The 19,955-nt window shown below is 53.0% G+C and overlaps 6 protein-coding genes across 6 annotated transcripts; 4 read left to right on the forward strand and 2 right to left on the reverse strand.

Moving 5' to 3' along the window:
- The first annotated feature begins 759 nt into the window (after positions 1–759).
- Positions 760–3,399, forward strand: CC84DRAFT_496478 (uncharacterized protein). The gene is made up of 4 exons (XM_018186528.1): positions 760–1,236; positions 1,287–1,450; positions 1,498–1,874; positions 1,925–3,399. The coding sequence occupies exons 1-4, from the start codon at positions 965–967 to the stop codon at positions 3,269–3,271; spliced, it is 2,160 nt and encodes a 719-aa protein (XP_018041211.1). The 5' UTR covers positions 760–964; the 3' UTR covers positions 3,272–3,399.
- Positions 3,400–3,831: 432 nt separating this feature from the next.
- Positions 3,832–4,580, reverse strand: CC84DRAFT_496508 (uncharacterized protein). The gene has a single exon (XM_018186529.1). It carries the CDS (start codon positions 4,516–4,518, stop codon positions 4,060–4,062), a length of 459 nt encoding a protein of 152 aa, XP_018041212.1. The 5' UTR covers positions 4,519–4,580; the 3' UTR covers positions 3,832–4,059.
- A 153-nt stretch (positions 4,581–4,733) lies between these two features.
- Positions 4,734–5,252, forward strand: CC84DRAFT_496509 (uncharacterized protein). The gene has a single exon (XM_018186530.1). It carries the CDS (start codon positions 4,804–4,806, stop codon positions 5,110–5,112), a length of 309 nt encoding a protein of 102 aa, XP_018041213.1. The 5' UTR covers positions 4,734–4,803; the 3' UTR covers positions 5,113–5,252.
- Positions 5,253–8,414: 3,162 nt separating this feature from the next.
- Positions 8,415–11,393, reverse strand: CC84DRAFT_1139713 (glycosyl hydrolase family 3 N terminal domain-containing protein). The gene is made up of 3 exons (XM_018176251.1): positions 11,296–11,393; positions 10,947–11,216; positions 8,415–10,899 (listed from the first exon to the last, which is right to left on the reverse strand). The coding sequence occupies exons 2-3, from the start codon at positions 11,135–11,137 to the stop codon at positions 8,766–8,768; spliced, it is 2,325 nt and encodes a 774-aa protein (XP_018041214.1). The 5' UTR covers positions 11,138–11,216; positions 11,296–11,393; the 3' UTR covers positions 8,415–8,765.
- Positions 11,394–11,655: 262 nt separating this feature from the next.
- On the forward strand, positions 11,656–13,544 carry CC84DRAFT_1184756 (beta-lactamase/transpeptidase-like protein; the record flags this gene model as incomplete). The annotated part of the gene is made up of 4 exons (XM_018180772.1): positions 11,656–12,145; positions 12,201–12,338; positions 12,388–12,632; positions 12,687–13,544. The coding sequence occupies 4 exons, from the start codon at positions 11,656–11,658 to the stop codon at positions 13,542–13,544; spliced, it is 1,731 nt and encodes a 576-aa protein (XP_018041215.1).
- Positions 13,545–14,140: 596 nt separating this feature from the next.
- CC84DRAFT_1084406 (uncharacterized protein) lies at positions 14,141–15,412 on the forward strand (the record flags this gene model as incomplete). Its single annotated transcript, XM_018174052.1, has 2 exons — positions 14,141–14,953; positions 15,011–15,412. 2 exons carry the CDS (start codon positions 14,141–14,143, stop codon positions 15,410–15,412), a joined length of 1,215 nt encoding a protein of 404 aa, XP_018041216.1.
- Between the last annotated feature and the right edge of the window lie 4,543 nt (positions 15,413–19,955).

The raw sequence follows: 19,955 nt of genomic DNA on the forward strand, positions 1-19,955 counted from the left end.
TTTCGCGTGCGGTTCTGTGCCCAATACAGGCCATAGCTACCGTCTGCTTTCTCATGCATCCCCGGCGTGAGGGTCTCCGTGAGGAAGCGCCGCATTGACAGGGTGTTTCGCATACCCCGGAAGCGAGAGGCTGACACACACCTAAATCCAACAACGTCACAACCACACCCCAAGCTCTCCTACCTCACCACAGCCGGCCAGCGGTCGCCTCGCACAATCGATGGTTTCTCAAAGCGCCGGATCAAGCTACCAAGGCTCTAAATATGGAGCTACAGGTGGAAACGAAACGATGAAGATGCGAAGAAGCGCTGAGGTATGACGGAGCGCTACCTAGACAATCAATCGATGGCACCGTAGAGGAGATAGATGTGTAGATGCACCGGGCCGACAGCTCTCCGCGTATGTACGGCTCCTGGGCTTGGATGGCGCATCCTCGAGCACAGCCAATCTCCACAGCCCGTGTTCTGTGGCGGCGTGAAGGGCATCCAGAGCAACGGCCCACGAACGGGTCTTGCTGCACCCGCCTAGGCACCCTGGCGCACGCGGGCTGCATGATGTTGAAACCCCCCTCAAGTTAGCGTGCGTCGTTACAACCTCTCGTAAGGCCCGATTGGGAGGGCGCCAATGCTCCCATACCACACAGCGGAATGACAGACGCCTCAGGACCGCTGTCTCGAAACCCCGCGCTACTGGTCCGAGTCCAGGTTTCCACAAATACTGTTTGACGTCTCATCACTCACTCCTGGCTCCACGCTTTCATGCCTACGCTCTTTACCTTTCCTTTCTCACTGCTGGCAGGTTCAGGCACGACTTACGACTGGAGCTGAACAGGTTACGATCTCTTGTTCGGCAGCAGTCGTTTCTGCCTCCATGAATACGTGAATTTCACCTTCCCTTCAGCCGCTGCTGGTTACCAGCGAGACAAACAACGTTCTTGTATATTTCTCTGCGAGGAGCTGGAAAAATGGAAGGATGGGGCCTCCGACATCCGCACCTCGACGTGCGGTCGCACTTCAACATGACCCTCAACACCTCGGCTGTCCGTGAGAACCCGTGGACGAGCCAGAACGAAACCCGGACGTTGATTGGGAGCCTCAAGCTTGCTCAGGTCCAGACGCTGCGCACGATGCATCTGACATTGGGCGCCTTCAGTCTAGGGTTGGCACTGTTGACGGTCCACCGGATTATTTCGGATGCGAAGAGAGCAGCCGCGCTGAAGGCGCCCTTGAAGAAAGTGTGAGTGGCGGCGTACAGACTTGCACACATCCAAAACTGACGGTTGCCAGACGATTCGCCGCGCTCCGGAACGTTCATCCCGCAGAGACATTCCCACTCGTACTGGCTACTGGTGCGGTTATACAACAAGTTATATTTGTAGCAGTGCAGAGCACTTCTCTCAGTAGTGTTTTATCTAACCAATGCCGAGGACTGGCCATGATCACCCTTCCCGGTGCGTACAACCAATTGTTCGTATGCTTGCTCGACTGATTCGTATAGCGATCTTCCTCTTGGGTATTATAACTCTAGTTTTCGGTATCGATATGGCGATGCGAGCTCTCAAAGCGGAACGATTCGCGCCAAAGGGAAAATGGACGACAATAATCTGTATCGGATTCATCTGTTTCCTGACGCTGATGATGTGGATGCCCACGGTTGTCTGGCCCATGTACAACCGATGCTTTGCGAGCCTGATCTGGTTCCCGATGCGTTACGAGCTTCTCATGATGGTCGTTCTCGTCATCCTCATCGGCATGTTCCTAATACTGGCGGCTATCATTAGCATCCAGTTGATGCGCACTACCAAGGTCGATCCAAACCAGCGAATTGCAGCTTCGCGAATGTGCTATTACCTGATCATGTCCGCTTTACTATACGTACGTTAAAGCCCAGGATGGATCGAGACGCTAACTAACCGGTTCTACAGACACTCGTACTACCTGTCGAAGTGCAAGCTCACCGAAAGGACTTCAACAGCACATATGCTACGTCAAGGATCGCCGAGGTCGCTCTGTTCTGTTCCGGCATTGTCATCGCTTTCGTACATCTGTTCCTTCGTGTCAACGCTACGCGCCTTGTCATCAAACCTATGAGCGAGATGCACGCCAACGCAAAACAGAAACGCCCGAAGCTTCGATTGTTCGGTCCCAGCGATCTCGAGATGAACATCAGTGGCCCACTGTCGCTGCAAGGCGGCCGTCGCCCGGAAAGCAGACAAGGCCTCATAGATGTTGGCCCGGAGAAGAACAGATTCGACTTCGAGCCAGGCTACTTCGACCGTCCGCAACGCCCGCTTACTCCGGCTTCCGCTCGATCCCAAGGCCCTATCGATCCCACCAAGTGGCCGCTTCCGCCGGACCCCGTGCAGACGGGATTCTTCGCGGAGCAAAAGGACGGCAGCAATGGCCTGCATAGGCGCAACAAGTCTAATTACTCGCTTTTCCCAACACGGGCTGAAGACGTTCCCCGTTTGCCTGCGACTGTCTACAGCCCAGACAAACTTGCTGCACCTCAGAGCCGATTCTCTCAGCTCGCGATGCGCCGGCAATCACGTAAGGGCTCTATCAGTGACGCTAAGTCTATCACCGATGTGGGAGAAGCTTTCAGCTTCCTCGTGAAGCCGCCACCTCTATTCTCGGGACGTCACAACCGCAACCAGAGTACCGACAGCAGTGCAACAGTGCAGATTGGCCTCCGCTTCTCACTTGCACCAGCAATACTAGGCGCAGCGACCTACGGCCAGGACCCACCACCTGTTCCCCCTCTACGGCGCGACGAGAGCCAGACCAGCGTAGAGACTCTTGGGCTTCCCATTCAAAACCCTTCGACCAACACTACACCCTCCGATTTGGAAGGCGAGACCCTACAAGCAGTCGCCTTTCCTTGCCCTCTAAAACCCCAGGGTGCCACCCTCGGCTCACCCGCCAAGCACAGTCCTGGCAAGACTGCTGCTTTCCCCATTCTCTCTCCCGCCACCTACCTCCAAGATCAACGCGAGAAGATCCTCCCTCCAACCCCTCGCTCCGCTATACCCGGACCACCGCCTGCCCTTCAGCCTCCCGCACCTCTGCGAACTGCCCCCGGTCTCAGCGGCCTGAGGATGAACCCCATCTCCCCGTCTTCGACTCTCTCCCCCACATCGCCCGCCACGCCGAGCATACACGCGAGCCGCTCGAATTCGCTGAAATCGAGCACGAGCCCATCGCCGACAGCACGCATTCCCCTCGGCGCGGGAACCATGGCGCGCAGTCCGCCAGCAAACGGCTGGATCTGAACGCCCCTCTTCTTTCGCACCAGTGAGTTTCGATAGACCGGCCGGCTTGAGCCGTTGTACTACTAGTTCGTTTGGGTTTCTTTTCGCGCGCGTCTGGGCAGCACAGGCAGTGCCAGGCGCAGACTTGGCACATGAAGCCAGTCCTGCGGCGTTCGCGGTTTCGTCTTTTACGCTTCTTGTTGCAAGACCCCTGACCACATGCACCTCACCCCACCCCACCGCCACTGCACACATCACACACGCGCACACTCTTGAATGCAATTGCCTCCCCCCGCATGTCGCCGCTTGAAGATTTTCATGCCTCACGCGATCGCTCCCGCTTCCCTTACCTTTTTACTTCCTTCCCATCGATTCTTTTACCATCTCGCTTGCGCTGTTGCGAACTTGGCTTTTTCTCTTAATATCAGACGAGGCGATGGAGCCTGGTGCGGAGTGGCTCGTTGTGCAGGAGAGTAGGACGTGTGAGCGGTGCCCCGAAGTTGGGGATTGTATGTACTATGACGCACAAGGTGCGCTTCCCGTCACTTGTCTGGAGAGGAATGAACAGAGTAACATAACGCGTGCCTTTTCTGCTTGACTTCGTGATACCGTCGATGCACACATCCCGCCGACGAATCCCTGTTCGTTTGAAAGTCGCGGTTGCTTGCAAAATCATCACCGCAACCCTCTTCTTGCAGCTTCTTGCCGTCCTGCAAACTCTTGCATGTCTCTGCAACACTCCTTCACGCGCCAGTCCATCCCGTCCCCCACACGCGTCAGCACCCACACGCCCACAGCACAGTCCCTCCTCATGCCTCAGGCCGCATCAGCCACCTGGCTCGCACGTCCCCATCCCGTCCCGGGACCACGCACCTCCGTGCGCAAGTGCTCCTACCGTCCCGTCCCGCGTCTTCAAAAAAGCCCCGAGCCCGCTGGAAGGCCCGTTTGCGAGCCGTGTCCGGTGCATCGCAGCGGCGTTGGGGTGGGGTGCCGGACTTTGCGGGCGCTGGGTTTGACGCGGACGCGTGGCAGCAAGGTATAAAGCGGGGCGTGGAAGGTGATGCGAGGGTGCTGTGAGGGGGAGCTTGTAGAGCGGAGGAAGAGGATGTGCATGTAATGGAAGTTAGAGCCGTGGGCTTATCTGTGCTGCGATAGTGTGCAGGCCGCCGGCGCAGACAGCCTTGAAGAAGTAGCACATGTTCCCGAGCAATATTCGTAGTATGTAGCATCCAGACAGTCTTCAGAGAGCATGCTGCTTTGTAGGTCATGTCATGTACCTATGCTATGGAACCATCGATGCTGACTAGCTACAATGTTCCTGGAAAGTATACTCATCGCTGTGACGAAGGGAGTGTTAAGCAAAGGTCCCATCCGGTTAACTGTATGCATTACTCATACCTCAGTGTTCGAGACAACGCGGGTCAGTATCAAAGTTAATATCTCCTACCTTCCAGGAGATTCGGCTGCCTAGCGAGGTAAGAGTGATCGGTCCGATTTGTGATCTTCAACAAGGAAAGAAATAGACGCGCTACGCACACGAACCTATCAGCACGATGTATGGTTTTCGCCTACAAGAGACTTCGTTGACAGTCTGTGGAAATTGGCACTTGACCACACAAGGACGAGGCGATGTGAACTTTTCTCTACGCATCTTGACTACGCGCATACAGCCCACAGGAGTACGTATCCTGACACTCTTATGCTGGGCAGAATTGATGGATTGGGCAATAGAGGACGTGCGGACTGGGACGATGGTGATCGTGTTGGCTCCGACAACGGGGCAGTGGTTGGCTTGTTTTGCCTTAGGTTTGATTAACAGGAAGAATTCATATTGGGACTTGATAGGGATCGGTGTGAGGTAGCTGTTGATACTAATTTAGGGAGATCTTGTCACGGAGGCTTTGACCAGTGTTTCGACCATACGGTTCCATTATCCCATTGAGCTTTGTGCGGACTGCGTAATTCCCAGTCAAGATCACTGCCTTCTAGCAAGAGCCCAAGCTCATAGCCGTCTCTCCTATGCCATACCATTTCGTAACGGAAGATTCAGGCAAGGCCATCTTTTTTTTTTGTTTCATATTCTTCAAGAGCGGATCTTATTTTTGGAGCGCTGCGCGTCTTCTTCCGTATGTTAACCTCCTTCTAGAATGAGTTTCGGCCCCTTCTTAGACTGATCACACTCCACGTCACTGGTACACTCATCTAGTACCTTTCGGTACATGTCTGCATTGTCTTATATTGATATCAAAAACTCGGTTCTCACCGGCCAGAAATTGAGTACCAGCCGACGAGCCACCCTTTGAGCAGTCGAGTTCGACTAATTCGGAAACAATAGCCAGTCCAGAACTAGACGGGCAAGATGCATGAGTAGAAGTTGGGCACAGCATGCACGGAGCGGAACTGGACACAGGTCTTTGGGCCGAGTTGCTTGGATGCGCTATGGCCCCAACTTCTCGGGAACACGACAGCGGCCATTGAGATGGGAGCTGACTGTGGTGTGTATGAAGTCAGCGCGAGATTAATACATTCGGACGATGTTACGACTTCTCCGACGCTTACACGCGCTGTATCAATGGGATCAAAACACGAAGAGATCTCAACAGCTAAAGAGTGATGACATCAGAAAGACTGTCTCAAGTTGACCAAGGCATATGTATCAGCAACGAATGATAGATATTATTAATGATAGTGGTTTACCCTCTACACTCTTCCCCACCCAACGGGCCTACCATCAATGGGCCTACCATCAATGGGCCTATCCCCGATCGGTCTCTCTCCAATAGGCCGCTCGCCAACCTCGCCTCTGCCCACGACTTTCTTCAACCTATGTCCAACATGCTTGATCATTTCTCCGTTCTTGCCGTGGCGGTGATGCCTGTGGTACTGGTGACTGCCCTTGTGCCAATACCACTCCCAGTCATCGTCATCGTCGTCACCCCACCAGTCATCGTCATCGTCGCACCAACAGTCGTCGTCTTCGTCTGGATCGCATGGCTCCCAGGGATCTTCAGTAGGCGTTGGCGAGGGGGCCTTGCTGGACGTGCGGGAGGGACTGGTTATGAATGTGCTTGGCGTGGCCCGGGATGAAGATGGCGGTGGTGGTTGAGTTGGTCTCGAGGTAGGAGGAGGTGGGGGCGTGGGCCTCGATGTTGGAGGTGAAGGTGGGGAAGGCTTCGATGTTGGAGGCGAGGAAGGTTTAGATGTCGGTGGTAGAGGTGCGGAAGGTTTGGTTGTTGGGGGCAGTGGAGGCGAAGGCTTCGAAGTAGGAGGTGAAGGCTTCGAAGTGGGTGGCGCCGAGGGTGTCGGCCTTGATGTTGTCGGTATAGGAGATGTCGGCACCGGCCATGAGACAGGTGGAATAGATGTTGGTGACGAAGGCACTGAAGGAGTTGTTCTTGAAGAAGAAGAAGAAATTGGCGGAAGAGGCCTTGTGGTTGGGAATGGAGGTATTATTATCGTCGTGTTGAAAACAGGGGGCCAAGGCTTCAGTGTGGTGACGCTGAATGTCGGGACGGGAGGTATTGGCTTTGACGAAGATTGCGGCGGTATAGGTCTTGTCGTGAGAATTGGTGGCACGATATTTGTAGTGTTGAAGGCCGGCGGTGAAGGCCTGGCCGTCGGGACACTAAGTGTCGGTAGACTCCATGTCGGAAGGGTAAAGGATGGTGTGATGACAGATCCGGAAGACACAGAAGGCACCGGCCGAGTCGGCGCTATGGGTCCATCGGGCCTCGATGTTGGGAATGGTGTCACAGCAGTCGAGTTGAGGACTGGAGGTGATATGGGCGGAAGCGGCCTCGTTGTCGGAAAAGGTGGCACAACAGTCGAGTTGAGAGCGGGTGGCGAGGGCCCGACTGTGGGAATGCTCAATGAAGGCAAACTCAACGACGGTAGACTCGGAGTGGGAAAACTGGTTGTCGGAAGGGGCCTCGAAGTTGGGAAAGGTGGTGCCAGAGTCGAGTTGAGGATGGGCGATGAGGGCCTTGCCGTTGGAAGAGTGAGCGTAGGGAAGCCAGTTGAGTTGAAGACTGGAGGTGGCGGCGGTGGGCGCAATGTTGGCAATGTCAGTGTCGGTCGCGGCGTAACTGGGAGAGTTGAGTTTGAGATTGGAACTGTGGGAACTCCAATAAAGGTGGTCGGCAGTGGAAGTGACAAGCTCGAAGGTGATATTGGCGAGATCGAAGGGAGTGCTGGCCGCGAGATGTTCACGCTAGGCAGTGGAAGTGTCAATGACGGTAGAGCTGTAGGTAGTGGCAGCGAAGGCAGTGACAACGAGGGCAGCGTCGGGCGCGCAGTCGGAGGGGTGACATTGGGTGGCGGAGGCAGCGAAAGAGTTGGTAACGGGATTGAAAGGCCACTGGATGGCGGGACGCCGAAGCTGAGAGACGCAGAAACAGAAGGGGACGGTAAAGACACCCAAGTCGAAGGGCGAGGGATGCCGGAGGGAAGGCTCCATGTAAGGTTCTGCGCTGCAACGATGCTGGATAAGCCGAGCAACGTGAGAGAAGCATCAAAGAGCATGATGGCTGTTATCTACAACCAACGAAATCACGAGACTTGTACGAACCACACACTTCACCGACGTGCAACCTTACATGGCTTTATACCTTCCATCTTTACCAGTGAGCACTTCATTGCCGATAAGGCGATTCTACTGTTCGCTGTCGGATCCGAACATCGAGCGTGCTTCCGCGGGCCAAGAAGGGGAGAAGATGCTCTCGAACCTATTGCTCTACGGCATGCAGAATATCTTTGCTTAGTTTGGTGCGGGAGAATGCGTATATGAGAGGGTGCAGCGTTCTCGAAGCTTCGAGGGTAGCACGACATCGTACAATGTGCTTTCCGATATGAAGCGTATGTTTGCCATGCTGTTGAATAGGGCAGAATCTGAGGCATGCATCGCCGGTGCTGGATAGGTAGATCCAGCAGTCTAGCCTCAATCCAGCTCCGGAGATCCTATGGCAGGAAGAAATCATTTACCGTTGTAATCCATACGGATTCGAAAAGACTTAGTGAGAGAATGCTTCAGAGGAGGCCCCGGGATGTGGAACAGGATTGGTCTGCTCTACCATTGCGCGAGATGTCACTGCATACCGAGTCTGCGCGGCGCTCGCCACTTACGTAGGAGTGCGTATACGAACCGCGGAGAGTTCTCGAGGTCAATATAAGCTTAGATTCCGGTATCGCTTCCCAGATGGACAATGACGATCCCACCTTGAAGTGGATATCCATTCATCCATGCGCATTAGCCAAGGGAGGTGCTAAGGCCGGTAAAGATTTCCACATATTAAGGTACACCCACGCCACCGGATTATGTCCACACATTAATAAAATGAACCGCAAAATTCTGGTTGGCGCGCTCGAAAACGAAATGCCGATCAAAGCTGCTTCGAGATGGAGATTTACACCAGCGTTTTTGCGTTCACTATGAATCTGCCGGAATCGAACGATCGGCCTCGAGCGATTTTGACAGAATCAATCTTTACCAACGTCTCTGAGGAGAAACCGTCTGTTTCTAGCGAACAAGAGTAGCGTTCCCGACCTTCGGCTGCGGCCAAACATCCAACACCACGTCTCCACCAGTGAGCTTGAAACAAGTTTTGTCCTGTTGCGGCACGTCAAGCACCAAACAGTACTCACCCTCATACAGTACTGTGTCGCCGCGCTCATTCACTCTTGCGAGATTGCCAACCGTGAAACCTAACGGCACCGATCTCTCTTCTCCAGGCTTGATATTAGTCAGACGTTTGTACGAAGCCAGTTCCTTGATTGGATGAGGGGTAGGTCCAGCTGTTGTAGTTACGAAAGCTAGAGCGACAAAGTCGGATGTTACATTGCCGTTGTTCTTGACTTGAACGACATGAGAGGGAAACGGACAGCGGTCTTTACGGGAAGTAAAAGAGCATCCAGCAAAGTGTTGGGTGGACGGGTACCTATGGTTGGCGTAGCGGGAGTCGAATCGTACGGTAAAATTTACGTAGTGCAGCCCAAAGCCGAACTCTTGTACCGCTTGAGAGTACCATTTGTACGTGCGTCCGGGGTTCTTGCTGCTGGGTCGGAGCGACATATCCGTCATTGGAACCTGCGCAGTGTAGTTCGCGGGGTATTGGGTGATGGGAAGACGGCCAGCGGGCGCTGTCTTACCGGTGATTATGTTCCACGCGGCTGGGCCCCCGTACATTCCAGGGTAGCCAACCCAGAGCACGGAATTGACGTGTTCATTTAAGAGGAGCGGGGTGTTGTCGACGGATGTCCCTAGCTGAACTACGACAATTTTCTTCCCCAAAGCGCTGAGTTCACGCAGGAGTGTTTGTTGTACTTCCGGCCACGCGATCACGGTTCGGTCCTTGTCTTCTGTTTCAAAGGCCGTACTGATACCGCCGAAGTAGACCACGATATCGGAATCTCGTGCTGCTTGTATTGCGGCACTGTAATTCGCTGTGCCTGATGCTGGACCAGTCGCATAGTTCACCTGGAGGCCGGCATCCTGTGCTGCCCAGAGCGGTGTTCGATATTCTGCTGGTTTACCAAAGTAGTTCCCTAGCATGGCGACGCCGGAGGTATCATTTGCCCAGAATCCTATAACTGCAACGCTTTGGTTCTTTGCCAACTTGATGGGAAGAGTTCCGTCATTTTTCAGAAGTACTGTACCTTCGACTGCCGCTTGGAGAGCTAGTGATTGTGCAGACTTCGTATTTACTTTTTCCGGGCCGTACGAACGTGGGCCCACTACTTCATCGCGGAACACGGCGAAGTAGTCTGCACGTATCAACCCTTCATATTGACGACGTAATGCTCGATCGATGACCTCTTCGCTGACGAGCGACTGATTGAAAGCTCCTACAACATCAGTCGTCCAGCCCCCAGCTTCGCATACATTGTCGGTTCCAGCGGTGAAAGCTTTGCCGGCTGCCTCGGCTGCCGTCTTGACCCACTTGTGGTCGGCATATATGTTGTGCACTGCGTTGCAGTCGCTCACAACATAATTGTTGTCGCTGGTCCAGTTCCAGTGTTCCCGGAGCACGGTGGTCATCAAATAGTCGTTCGCACAAGCCGGGGTACCATTGACGCTGTTATAGCTGCACATAATGGAGGCAACGTTGGAGTCTCGAGCGCACTGCTTGAATGGTGGTAGATAGTACTCTACCAAGTCCTGCATCGAGACAATCGCATCGAATGAATACCGCACTACACCGTTCCAGCGCTCGAGATCGTATGCAGCGTAGTGTTTGCATGTTGCAAGAACCTGTCGCTTGTCGCCTGGACCGGGGTCTTTGCCAGACCATTCCATGCCCTTCAACAATGCTTCCACGTATTTCGAAATCCTGAAAGGGTCTTCACCAGGTGTTTCCAGACCGCGACCCCATCGAGGGTCTTTGAAAGGATTGATGTTTGGCGTCCAGAAATCCAGACCAGCACGTCCGGCATTCGCATATGCGCGAGCCTCCGTTCCAATTGCTTGGCCCACAGCTTGCACGAGGCCGTCATCGAAGGCGGCAGAGATGGTGATTGGAAGCGGAAACGATGTTGCTGAAGAAAAGTTTCCAGAACTTGCGAAACGAACACCTGGAGATCCAGCGACTCCATGGAGAGCTTCGTTCCACCAGTCGTACTTGGGAAGACCCAGTCGCTCCGCCCCTTGACTGTGACTTTGGATGGTCAGCGCACTTGTCTCTTATCTGCATGTAGTACGCACTCCACCATATTGGCCAATTTCTCCTCAATGGTCATTGCAGCGACGAGTGCCTCTGCACGTTCAGATGGATCGAGTTCCATGTTGCAGACATCGTTGCCAGCCAATGGCCCATTGACACAGTCGGGATACCTGTCGCTGGAAGCCAGCTGCCCCAGTGCCAGAACGGCCGAAACGAGCCAAAGACGGGCCATGTTCAAGTTTTAAGAATTTGCTTTGAGTAGAGACACTGTTGACCGTAGCGGAACGCAGATGAAGATATAGGTGTCGATACTATTGCGATGTACTGAGCACTTGCAGCTTTCATCGGGTGAATTGGCTAACAAAGGCAGGGTGTTCGGAGTGATCTTACCCGGTGCTTCGGGCGATCCATACTGGTGTTGAGCCTCACGCAGCTCGATCTAATTAACGCAATATGCGTATGCGTGAGGGGAACGGCCTGCGACGGATTGTCTGCGACCGACATTGTGGTACTCGGTGGAGTATCTGCCAACTCGTTCAGCAATCGCACGAATCAATTTTCAGAAATAGTTCGTGTCTGAGCTTCAGGGAGAGGCGACGGCCGGCGAGATGGTTGATGTGAAGGTGCTGGACCGATGCGCATTTGTGAGGGTGACGGCGCCAAGGCCGAGGCGGACTTCCGATGGTTCTCCACCATCACGCCAAAGGGGAGAATCACCACGCCAACGCGCTAGGAACGCGCTCAACTGCCATGTTATTGCCACTGTTTGGCGTCGCATTCGTAGGGCTCGCGGCCGCGACATGCTATGAGCCGTCGTATGCGCTTCCTCCGCCTGAATATGATCAGGACCATCCGATTTTGAAGGATGCCTGGACGAACCTTCACGATGTACTCACAATCGCTCTAGGTGACCCTAAATACAACTCTACATCCATATCCGTCGAGGTCACTTCCTCAAAACAATCGCTATGGGAGTTCCACCATACCGCGCGCGCACGGAATGCATCTCGTCCCGATATACCTCAGGTCGACGGGAGCGCACTCTACCGCATTGCGAGCATCACCAAGGCGTTCACTGTGCTGGGCTTGCTGCAGCAACATGCGGCAGGTAATCTCAGCCTTGACGACTCTGTAGAGAAGTACTTGACTGAGCTGAAGGGACCTCAGAATGGCACGTTGCCATGGAAGGATATAACGCTGCGATCTCTGGCAAGCCAGCTCAGTGGCATACCGCGCGAACGTAGGCGGCCAATGCATTGTGTGCCATTCGCAGAACGTGTACCTGACGTTTCTAGTGGCTCAATCCGATATGATCAATGCTGGAAACATGGACCAAATAACGGGTGAATGGGGGCTTCCGCCGGTGTCGAGAGAAGGCCTTATGACTTGCGACGAGTACTCGGACAATTATCATAGCCCATGCACCGCAAGCGGTACGCATTGCATCGAAAGTTGGTGGAATTCGGTGGCTGAGAATTTTAGACCTGATTCGATCTGTCAAAGCCGACCATCCCACATTCGCGCCGAACCAACAGTCGACCTACTCCAACGTTGCCTTTGAATTGCTTGGGCTTGTAATTGCGAATGTTACAAATAAAGCATACGAGTCATACATCGATGAAGCTATATTTAAGCCGCTGGAGATGGGTAGGAGTACCTTCTCTAACCCACCAGACAGTGAGGGCGTGATTCCCCTGTGGCCGCATTACTGGGATGTGGACGAGGGCGTACAGGCTAGGAACCCTACTTTTACATTACTAACTATCAATAACACTTTATAGAATCCCACTGGTGGCATATTTACATCGTCCAACGACATGTCCAAGTTCTTGCGCCATGTTCTGACCAGGTACAATGGCATCACACACGCTCTCAATTGGATGCACCCGGTATCGCCGTCCAAAGACCTGCACAGCTTTTATGGCATGCCGTGGGAGATCTTTCAGAGCGACCGCGTCTTGACTAGCTCGCAACGCGCAGTCAGATTCATCACCAAAGGTGGCGGCCTTCCAAGTTATACATCTCAGATTGTCTTGATTCCGCAGTACGATCTAGGAGTCACCCTACTGTTAGCCGGCCCTTCCGACTTTTTCGAAACGCTGCGTGAAATCGTTACCATCGAACTGGCCCGTGCGGCTGAACAGATTGCGATTGCAACACTAGAGGAGAGCTACGCAGGACGGTACATCGCCGCGGATCCCAGACTCAACTCGTCCCTGATACTGAGGGTTGACCACCGTGGGTTGGTTGTAGAAGAGTTTATATCCAACTCGACCAACATGTTGCAGTCGAGCCTCCTTCGATCCCTCGGCCGACCGGACGACAAACCGTGGTATTTGCTCTTGGTCCCAACATTATTATATCGCGACGAGGAGAACCAAAAGGGTGAAATCTGGCGTTTGCAGATTGCTAGCGAGCGACCGAAAGGAGAAACAGATGTCTGGGACGATTTCTGCGTCAACGACGTCGAGGGGCCGTGGTATGCCGGCATCCCTATCAACCAGGCCGTCATCTGGAAAGGTCGGAGCGGGCTCGTCTACGACATTGATCTGGAAGGTTTCAGAGCCAGTCTGGTCCGCATTTTCGCGCATGGTCATGCTGCATCGCATGTGGAAGAGACAGAGCAGATGGAGTTGTAGCAGGTCAGTCGAATCGCGAGACCTGACGACTGACCCCACTTGCTAGGGCGCAAGTCTCTGGCCCACATTCCTTCAGCGTCTCTAAGATTGTTTGCCGTAGCCTAGATTCAAGGTATGCCTTGTACGTAGTCTACATTAGCCGAACGACTTATACGGAGCCCCACACCTTCCCAATTTCAGCCGGAATACACAGTCCGCATCTATTTCGGTCCTCCCAAAATGTCACCAACAAGATCACCGTGTTTCGGTCAGATTCGTTAAGTATTCCCCTCGTACCCACGAATGCTGCTTGGACGAAGATTCAAGCGACCGACAAGATGTACCACACATCGTACAATCCTTCAGACTACGGGCAAGCGGCGTCATGGTTCGCATGTTGATCTTAATCAAGCTCTACGCTAAACAACTGTTGATTCGATCGCCACATGGCCATATATGAAATAGGTTCCTCTGCGATTTATCAACAGGGCTTGGCCTCCCGTCGTCTCGACACTAACGACGCTACTCGTGATCAGGATGTGGGGACGTCTTTCTTTGCATCCTAATGATATAGAGCTAGCATGGCTCTGCAACCAAACGGTTCCAATACGTTCAAGATGCATGTCACTTACCTAGCTTTCGCTCTCTGCGCGGCCACCGTCAGCGGTGCACCGGCATCCGGCACTACCTTCTTGCAGCTCCTCGACCTACTCCCACGACAGTCCAACGTGACATGCCCTCAGACCCCCAGTCCCATGCCCAAAGCGGCCGATTTGCCCGCCGTAAAGACGATGCCCGACCCCTTCCTCTATCTCGACGGAAAGACAAAAGTCAAAAGCAAGGACGAGTGGTATCAGTGCCGGCAGCCTGAGATTTTGAAGCTACTTCAGGAATACCAGTACGGCTACTATCCTGATCATTCGCAGGAAACCGTCACGGCGTCCCGCAGCGGGACAAAACTTGATGTTACGATCGCTGCAGGAGGGAAATCGGCGACAATCTCGGCGACGTTGAATCTACCGAGTGGGAGTGGGCCGTTTCCGGTCATCATTGCTATTGGAGGCATTGATAATAACAGTTATCTGAAGGCGGGTATTGCGGTGGTGACATTTGACTACGGGAAGGTTGCGGCGGATAGCAACAGCAAGACTGGTAGCTTCTGGACACTATACAATGGGAAAGATATCGGCGTACTCACTGCGTGGGCGTGGGGCTTCCATCGCGTCCTTGATGGCATAGAACTCAAAGTCCCCGAGATTGACGCAAAGAAGTCCGGCGTCACAGGATGCTCCCGCCTGGGGAAAGCAGCGCTTGCGGCTGGTCTATTCGACAAACGCATTGCGGTCACTATGCCCATGTGTTCTGGCGTGCAGGGGGCTGGGCCGTATAGATACAGCTTGAGCGGGCAGGGCGAGAATCTGGAGAACTCTGTAAGCACCACCTCGATTGCTATATCACTGCGTCATCAGCTCTAACAGCAGGTGCAGAAATCCGGCGCAGGCTGGTGGACCTCTTCCGGCATATCCCAGTTCGTGAACCATGCCACTCAGCTTCCCTACGACGCGCACACCATAGTTGCGGCCATCGCTCCACGTGCTGTCATCCTCGAGCAAGGAGCCTCAGACCAGTTCACGGATTCAAAGGGTACCGCCACTGTCACTTTCCCGGCGGCGAAGGCAGTGTATAAGTGGCTAGGTGCTGGAGATCAACTCGGCATGAGCATACCCAAGGGTGGACACTGCGATATGGGCGGGTATGCCGACGTGCTGCCGTTCGTGCAGAAGGTTCTACAAGGAAAGACGACGAGCAGGAATTATGACGACCTGGGAAGTTGGAAAGCTATGCCAGAGGCTTATCCTTGGGCGACGAGCTTACCGGCGGGTAGATAGGCCTACAATCATCGAGACTGGGGCCTCTGCATCGGCTGTTAAACGTGCTGTAAGGCAATGTGCGCGAAACCGCAATGTTTTGATTTGAAGTAGTGTTGAGTAGTGATGCATGCGCCGGCCGATGGTGCCTAGATTGGGACCTTGGACCCGGTGTATCGGGGATTGATTGGCCATTCAGGGAGGCTTTGCTTTCTGACCCATGGCCTTTTCTTTGGTCTCATATCTTTAGGCATCTCTTTCCGTTAACGGCAACTCCATAGGTCCAGCGTGCGTGGCTAATACATTCAACTCGAACGTCTCTAACGAACTTCTGGGCTCTTACCGTGCAGGGGACAAACAATAAGTCGCACTCGGATGGCGTGCATCACTCGATGAAACACTATCGTTCTCTAGCCCTTGCCTCTTACCACGAGTACAAGCGTTTACATGGCTCACCATTTCTGAACTGTCTCTCATTGCTCGACCGCACGGATCAAAACCCCGACAGCTCGACTCAGAGTCACATGAAACCAGAACCGACCACGAACAAGCAGCGCGTACGAAACACCGCGAAAAATATCCCTGTTTGGCTCGAGAGAGTCCGCTGCCAGCTACACTTCTCACACTCCAGAGCTCCCGGCGACTGTTCGCGTGCGCGATTTCTCTGTCGAAACCCAATCGCACGCAAAAATTCTCCCGCTCCACCCATACCTGAGCGCCACGTCAATCGAATTATACATTGAAGCGTCTCCACGGTGTGATCAAACACGTCAAGCTATTGGGAGTGGACTACTTCTAGGCAATCACAGCAGACGAGGAGTCACCTCCCAAGAAGCTTGGCGAAAACAAATTTGATTGTTGTCAGGAAGAGTTCCTTCTCGAGCACGACCTTATTAGCTGCTGCGAAGAAGAGGTGGCCACTTGCGCCGCACACTTTTTGTGCAAGGATTGCATAAACGCCATATCGAAAATGGCACTCACGCCAGGCTGGCAGTATTTTCGTGCTCGCTGTTGTCCTTCGCTGGACAACCGTCGCGGCATGGATATTGACCAATGTCTGGTCTCTCTAGATCGGAACCGTAGGGGGTTGGACAAGATCCGGCAGTATAAGAGAAAGGCGGAAGACTACTGCATCATGACGCTGACGCCTGGCCTCTGTGTTCATTGTGTGAAGTGTGACATATGGCTTCATCCTTGTTGTGTCAGGGATGAGGGACGTGGGTATTTCTCAGAGCCAAGTCGCTGAATGTTACTCGTGTGGCACAGAGACCTGCATGATTTGTAAGACTCTGTGTGAGGGTGTCTACCATCGATTTGACAGCTCCGATGATCCATCTGCGAAACCTGACTGGCTGCTGGACTACGCGCTTGACTGTCGCATCAAGCCATGCCCTCGATGCCGCACCTGGATCCAACTTTACGATGCCTGTAATCATGTGACTTCCGAAAACTGCCACTACTAGTTCTGCTTTGTTTGCATGATAGAGTGTCGATGGCAACACTCCGGATGCCCTGTATATGGAGACCCAGCCGGGGGGTGTGATACAGACGGCTACCGAATGGAAACTCGCGGCTGCATGTGTACACGGGACTCGACCGATCGGGGCGCAATCGAATCGCTGCACTCGAGGAATCGCACAGCGAAGCTGAACTCGAACAACACGAACAGGGACTATACGATCAAGACCAAGTCCACGGAGGCGCTCGTTCTGATGACGAAGAAGATCTTGACGAGCATACAGAGCATGGTGCAGTTCCTGCCTTAGACGACGGAGCCAGGGGCTGGCATGCAATTCAATATTCTCTTACCCAAATTGCCGAGGGGATTCAGGATCACCTCCACTGACATTGAATTCCAGAACGCGGTCAGAATGCCGCACTGGTAGCTCAATTTGAGGGAATCGAGACTGATGGCCTACTTATTCAGGCAATATGGTTAGCGTGGTCCAACGGGAAGAAGCAGGCGTGTCACCGTTCAACCAGCTCTGAAGAGGCAGAAAGATTCTGTTGGCTCTTGGTGCGGTGGTGATCAATGGTACCACTTTGCAATGCGTGGCTTCCGTGTTAGAGGGCAACTTCACAGGTGAGGTGGAAATGAAAGCTGCAGCAGCAACTAATTTCATGGATCCTAATGTCAATTTATTATTAGTGTGCAAATTCAATAATTCAGGGGCGTTACAGGGTCCTTTCGAGGACATGAGGAAGTTTGATTTGGACCACTGGCTCGAAGTAAGTTGAGGAGGCATACCTTCCATAGACTTGAAATCTGTACAAACGTCAGGTATTAGCTTCGGGCTGTTTCTTCAGCATCCCTCATTGCATTGCGTTATTTCAGGCTCCGAGATCAGGACTTCTAGGTCTCAGCTATCTTATTAGCCCTACGTATTTTCCGCCATAGAAGATACCCGTGAAATGTTCCTTTAAATGTTGAATAAGAACAGCAATGAGACATACCAGAGGACGAGGTGTTCTTCGCAGATATATGGAAATTTGATGTCGAAGATACCCACTTCTCCTACCGAAGGAAATGCTTGCATCGCGTCTTGCACCAACAACTAGGCGTATGCAGGCTTCTGGTTCAATGGAGAGTTCAATGAATTTTGTTCCTGTGCTCTTCACGGTACGGTAGACTCTGTGGGAACAGGATTTGCGACTCTGTTCGTCAAAATTTGCTGAAATCGCTACACAACTCTCTCGACTTCAGCGTCCAACACCATCTATCATTTCTGTCTTGTCCGAAAATCCAGCCCCAACCGAATGCCCTAATGTCGGTATCCTACACTCTGTACCTTTTTCAACCTAGTCTCACGATCTGGACCTTTCCCGACGCGGTTCGCCTCCTTATACCGAGGGTGTGGAGACGTGCCCGTGAGCAGTAGCTCGCTTGTATTGCGCTTTTGTACGTCTAGCTAGTTTGCTTAATTTTCACACCTCGGTGCTCTGCAACAAATAAAGATACTGTAATTTGATCGATTGGGCCATTAGCCTTCTTCGTGAAGCTGTGTCATGCTTGTGACTTGAAAAAGAACGACAATATCAGGACACTGAGGCCTAGGAGAAGAGGGCGATTTGAATATCAAGACTGGCTACGGCAGAGACCATGAGGATGGTTGGGAACTGTTGTTGTCGATTCTCTGTGGCAGTAAGCGTTACTATAATATGGATCGTGCTGTGGGTTGTTCTAATCGTTGAAAGAGTCGACCCATGTTCAACGATCTCGGACGTCGGCGGAGACAACCGCCGCCGTCGCAGTTCACATCGGTACTTTTGCGCAGCGATCAACGGCGTATCGAGAATTTCCCCATTAGGAATTTTGATGCACGGTGCCAAATCCCATGTGAGCTTTCATGCAGCGCATGGTTCTGCGACTGACCAGTCGCACTACTCTCTCAAACGATATGGGACGGTCCTCGTGTTCTGGAGCCGAAGGACGCGCATACTTATGATTCAGGTAATGCTCAGATGACGTTGGTCGACGCAGGCCTTGCTGTTGGATACATATTTACTTGGAGACAGTGGTTGAGTAAAGTTGCAATGTATGCCCTCCAGCGAATTGACTGCGAAATTCCTTAATTACTGAGCACAGGATATTCATGATTGTGGTATTCGTGCGATCACAGTGAAAATTCGCAGTATAGGCAGTTTGCGGGCGAGTGTGCCGTGCACAGTTGAACGTCTCGTGCTGTTCAAACGGGATAGCATGAAGCACCCGCTCAGTAGGTCAAATACTGACTCTCTCCCTGGTGCAAGGCAGTACCTAAACCACACAGTAGCCACACAACTCCACGGCAATTCGAAACAAAGATGGCGCCTTTGACTCCCCCACCCCAACACACACACACACACACACACACACACACACACACACACACACACACACCAAAGCGCGGTGGAGACGCACCAAGTCGTGCTGATGGAGAAGGCAAAGGGTGTGACCTCATTTCAAGGCGGCCAAACTCTCTTGCCTAATCTACGGAGAGGGCTTCTGCGGAGAGTCTACTGTCATGGAGGACTAGGAAGTTGGAGCGATAACTGCGAAAGGCAATGAAAAAAGCTTATGGATCACAACGGGAGAACGAACTGCAGTCAGCCATAGGAGACATGCAGAGCAAAGACAACAAGGCGGCAGCAACGGACAGAGGCGGTGCGAACACCAAATACAGACACGATCTACGGAACATCAAAGACGAGAGCCTGCCAGTGAGTCGGTTCTGTGGCTCTGAACGCTCCTAAACGGCCGCTGTATACTGGCACGTTGGTTTAAGATGCAAGAAGATTACGCCTTGGCGGCCCCCATTATACCTATTCCACCCCACTCAACAAGTCTATGAGATGGAAGAGGACCAATTCGAAGACGGGTTCTAAAACTTCGAAAACGAGACGCATGACTTCCACAATCAATTGCAAGAAGAATTCGATAACCAGATGATGTGCGCTTCTTGCATCGATGGGATGGGGGATCATTTCGATGGCGAAAAGTCTTCTCTGGATCCATCGTTGCATAACCAAGTGAGCGGTATTCAGTGGGCCGAGGAATGCGAGCTTTCCTTCAAAGCGGATCAGC

Source organism: Paraphaeosphaeria sporulosa, assembly GCF_001642045.1.
Source record: "Paraphaeosphaeria sporulosa strain AP3s5-JAC2a unplaced genomic scaffold CC84scaffold_2, whole genome shotgun sequence".
Classification (NCBI taxonomy): domain Eukaryota; kingdom Fungi; phylum Ascomycota; class Dothideomycetes; order Pleosporales; family Didymosphaeriaceae; genus Paraphaeosphaeria; species Paraphaeosphaeria sporulosa.

Bases quoted from the DNA above. Each gene is read 5' to 3' on its own strand.
- CC84DRAFT_496478 (XM_018186528.1), top strand. From the start codon at position 965: ATGGAAGGATGGGGCCTCCGACATCCGCACCTCGACGTGCGGTCGCAC. The intron at 1,237-1,286 runs GTGAGTGGCGGC...GACGGTTGCCAG, and splicing joins AAGGCGCCCTTGAAGAAAGT to ACGATTCGCCGCGCTCCGGA. The intron at 1,875-1,924 runs GTACGTTAAAGC...CCGGTTCTACAG, and splicing joins TCATGTCCGCTTTACTATAC to ACACTCGTACTACCTGTCGA.
- CC84DRAFT_496508 (XM_018186529.1), bottom strand. From the start codon at position 4,518: ATGACCTACAAAGCAGCATGCTCTCTGAAGACTGTCTGGATGCTACAT.
- CC84DRAFT_496509 (XM_018186530.1), top strand. From the start codon at position 4,804: ATGTATGGTTTTCGCCTACAAGAGACTTCGTTGACAGTCTGTGGAAAT.
- CC84DRAFT_1139713 (XM_018176251.1), bottom strand. From the start codon at position 11,137: ATGGCCCGTCTTTGGCTCGTTTCGGCCGTTCTGGCACTGGGGCAGCTG. The intron at 10,900-10,946 runs GTGCGTACTACA...GACCATCCAAAG, and splicing joins AAATTGGCCAATATGGTGGA to TCACAGTCAAGGGGCGGAGC.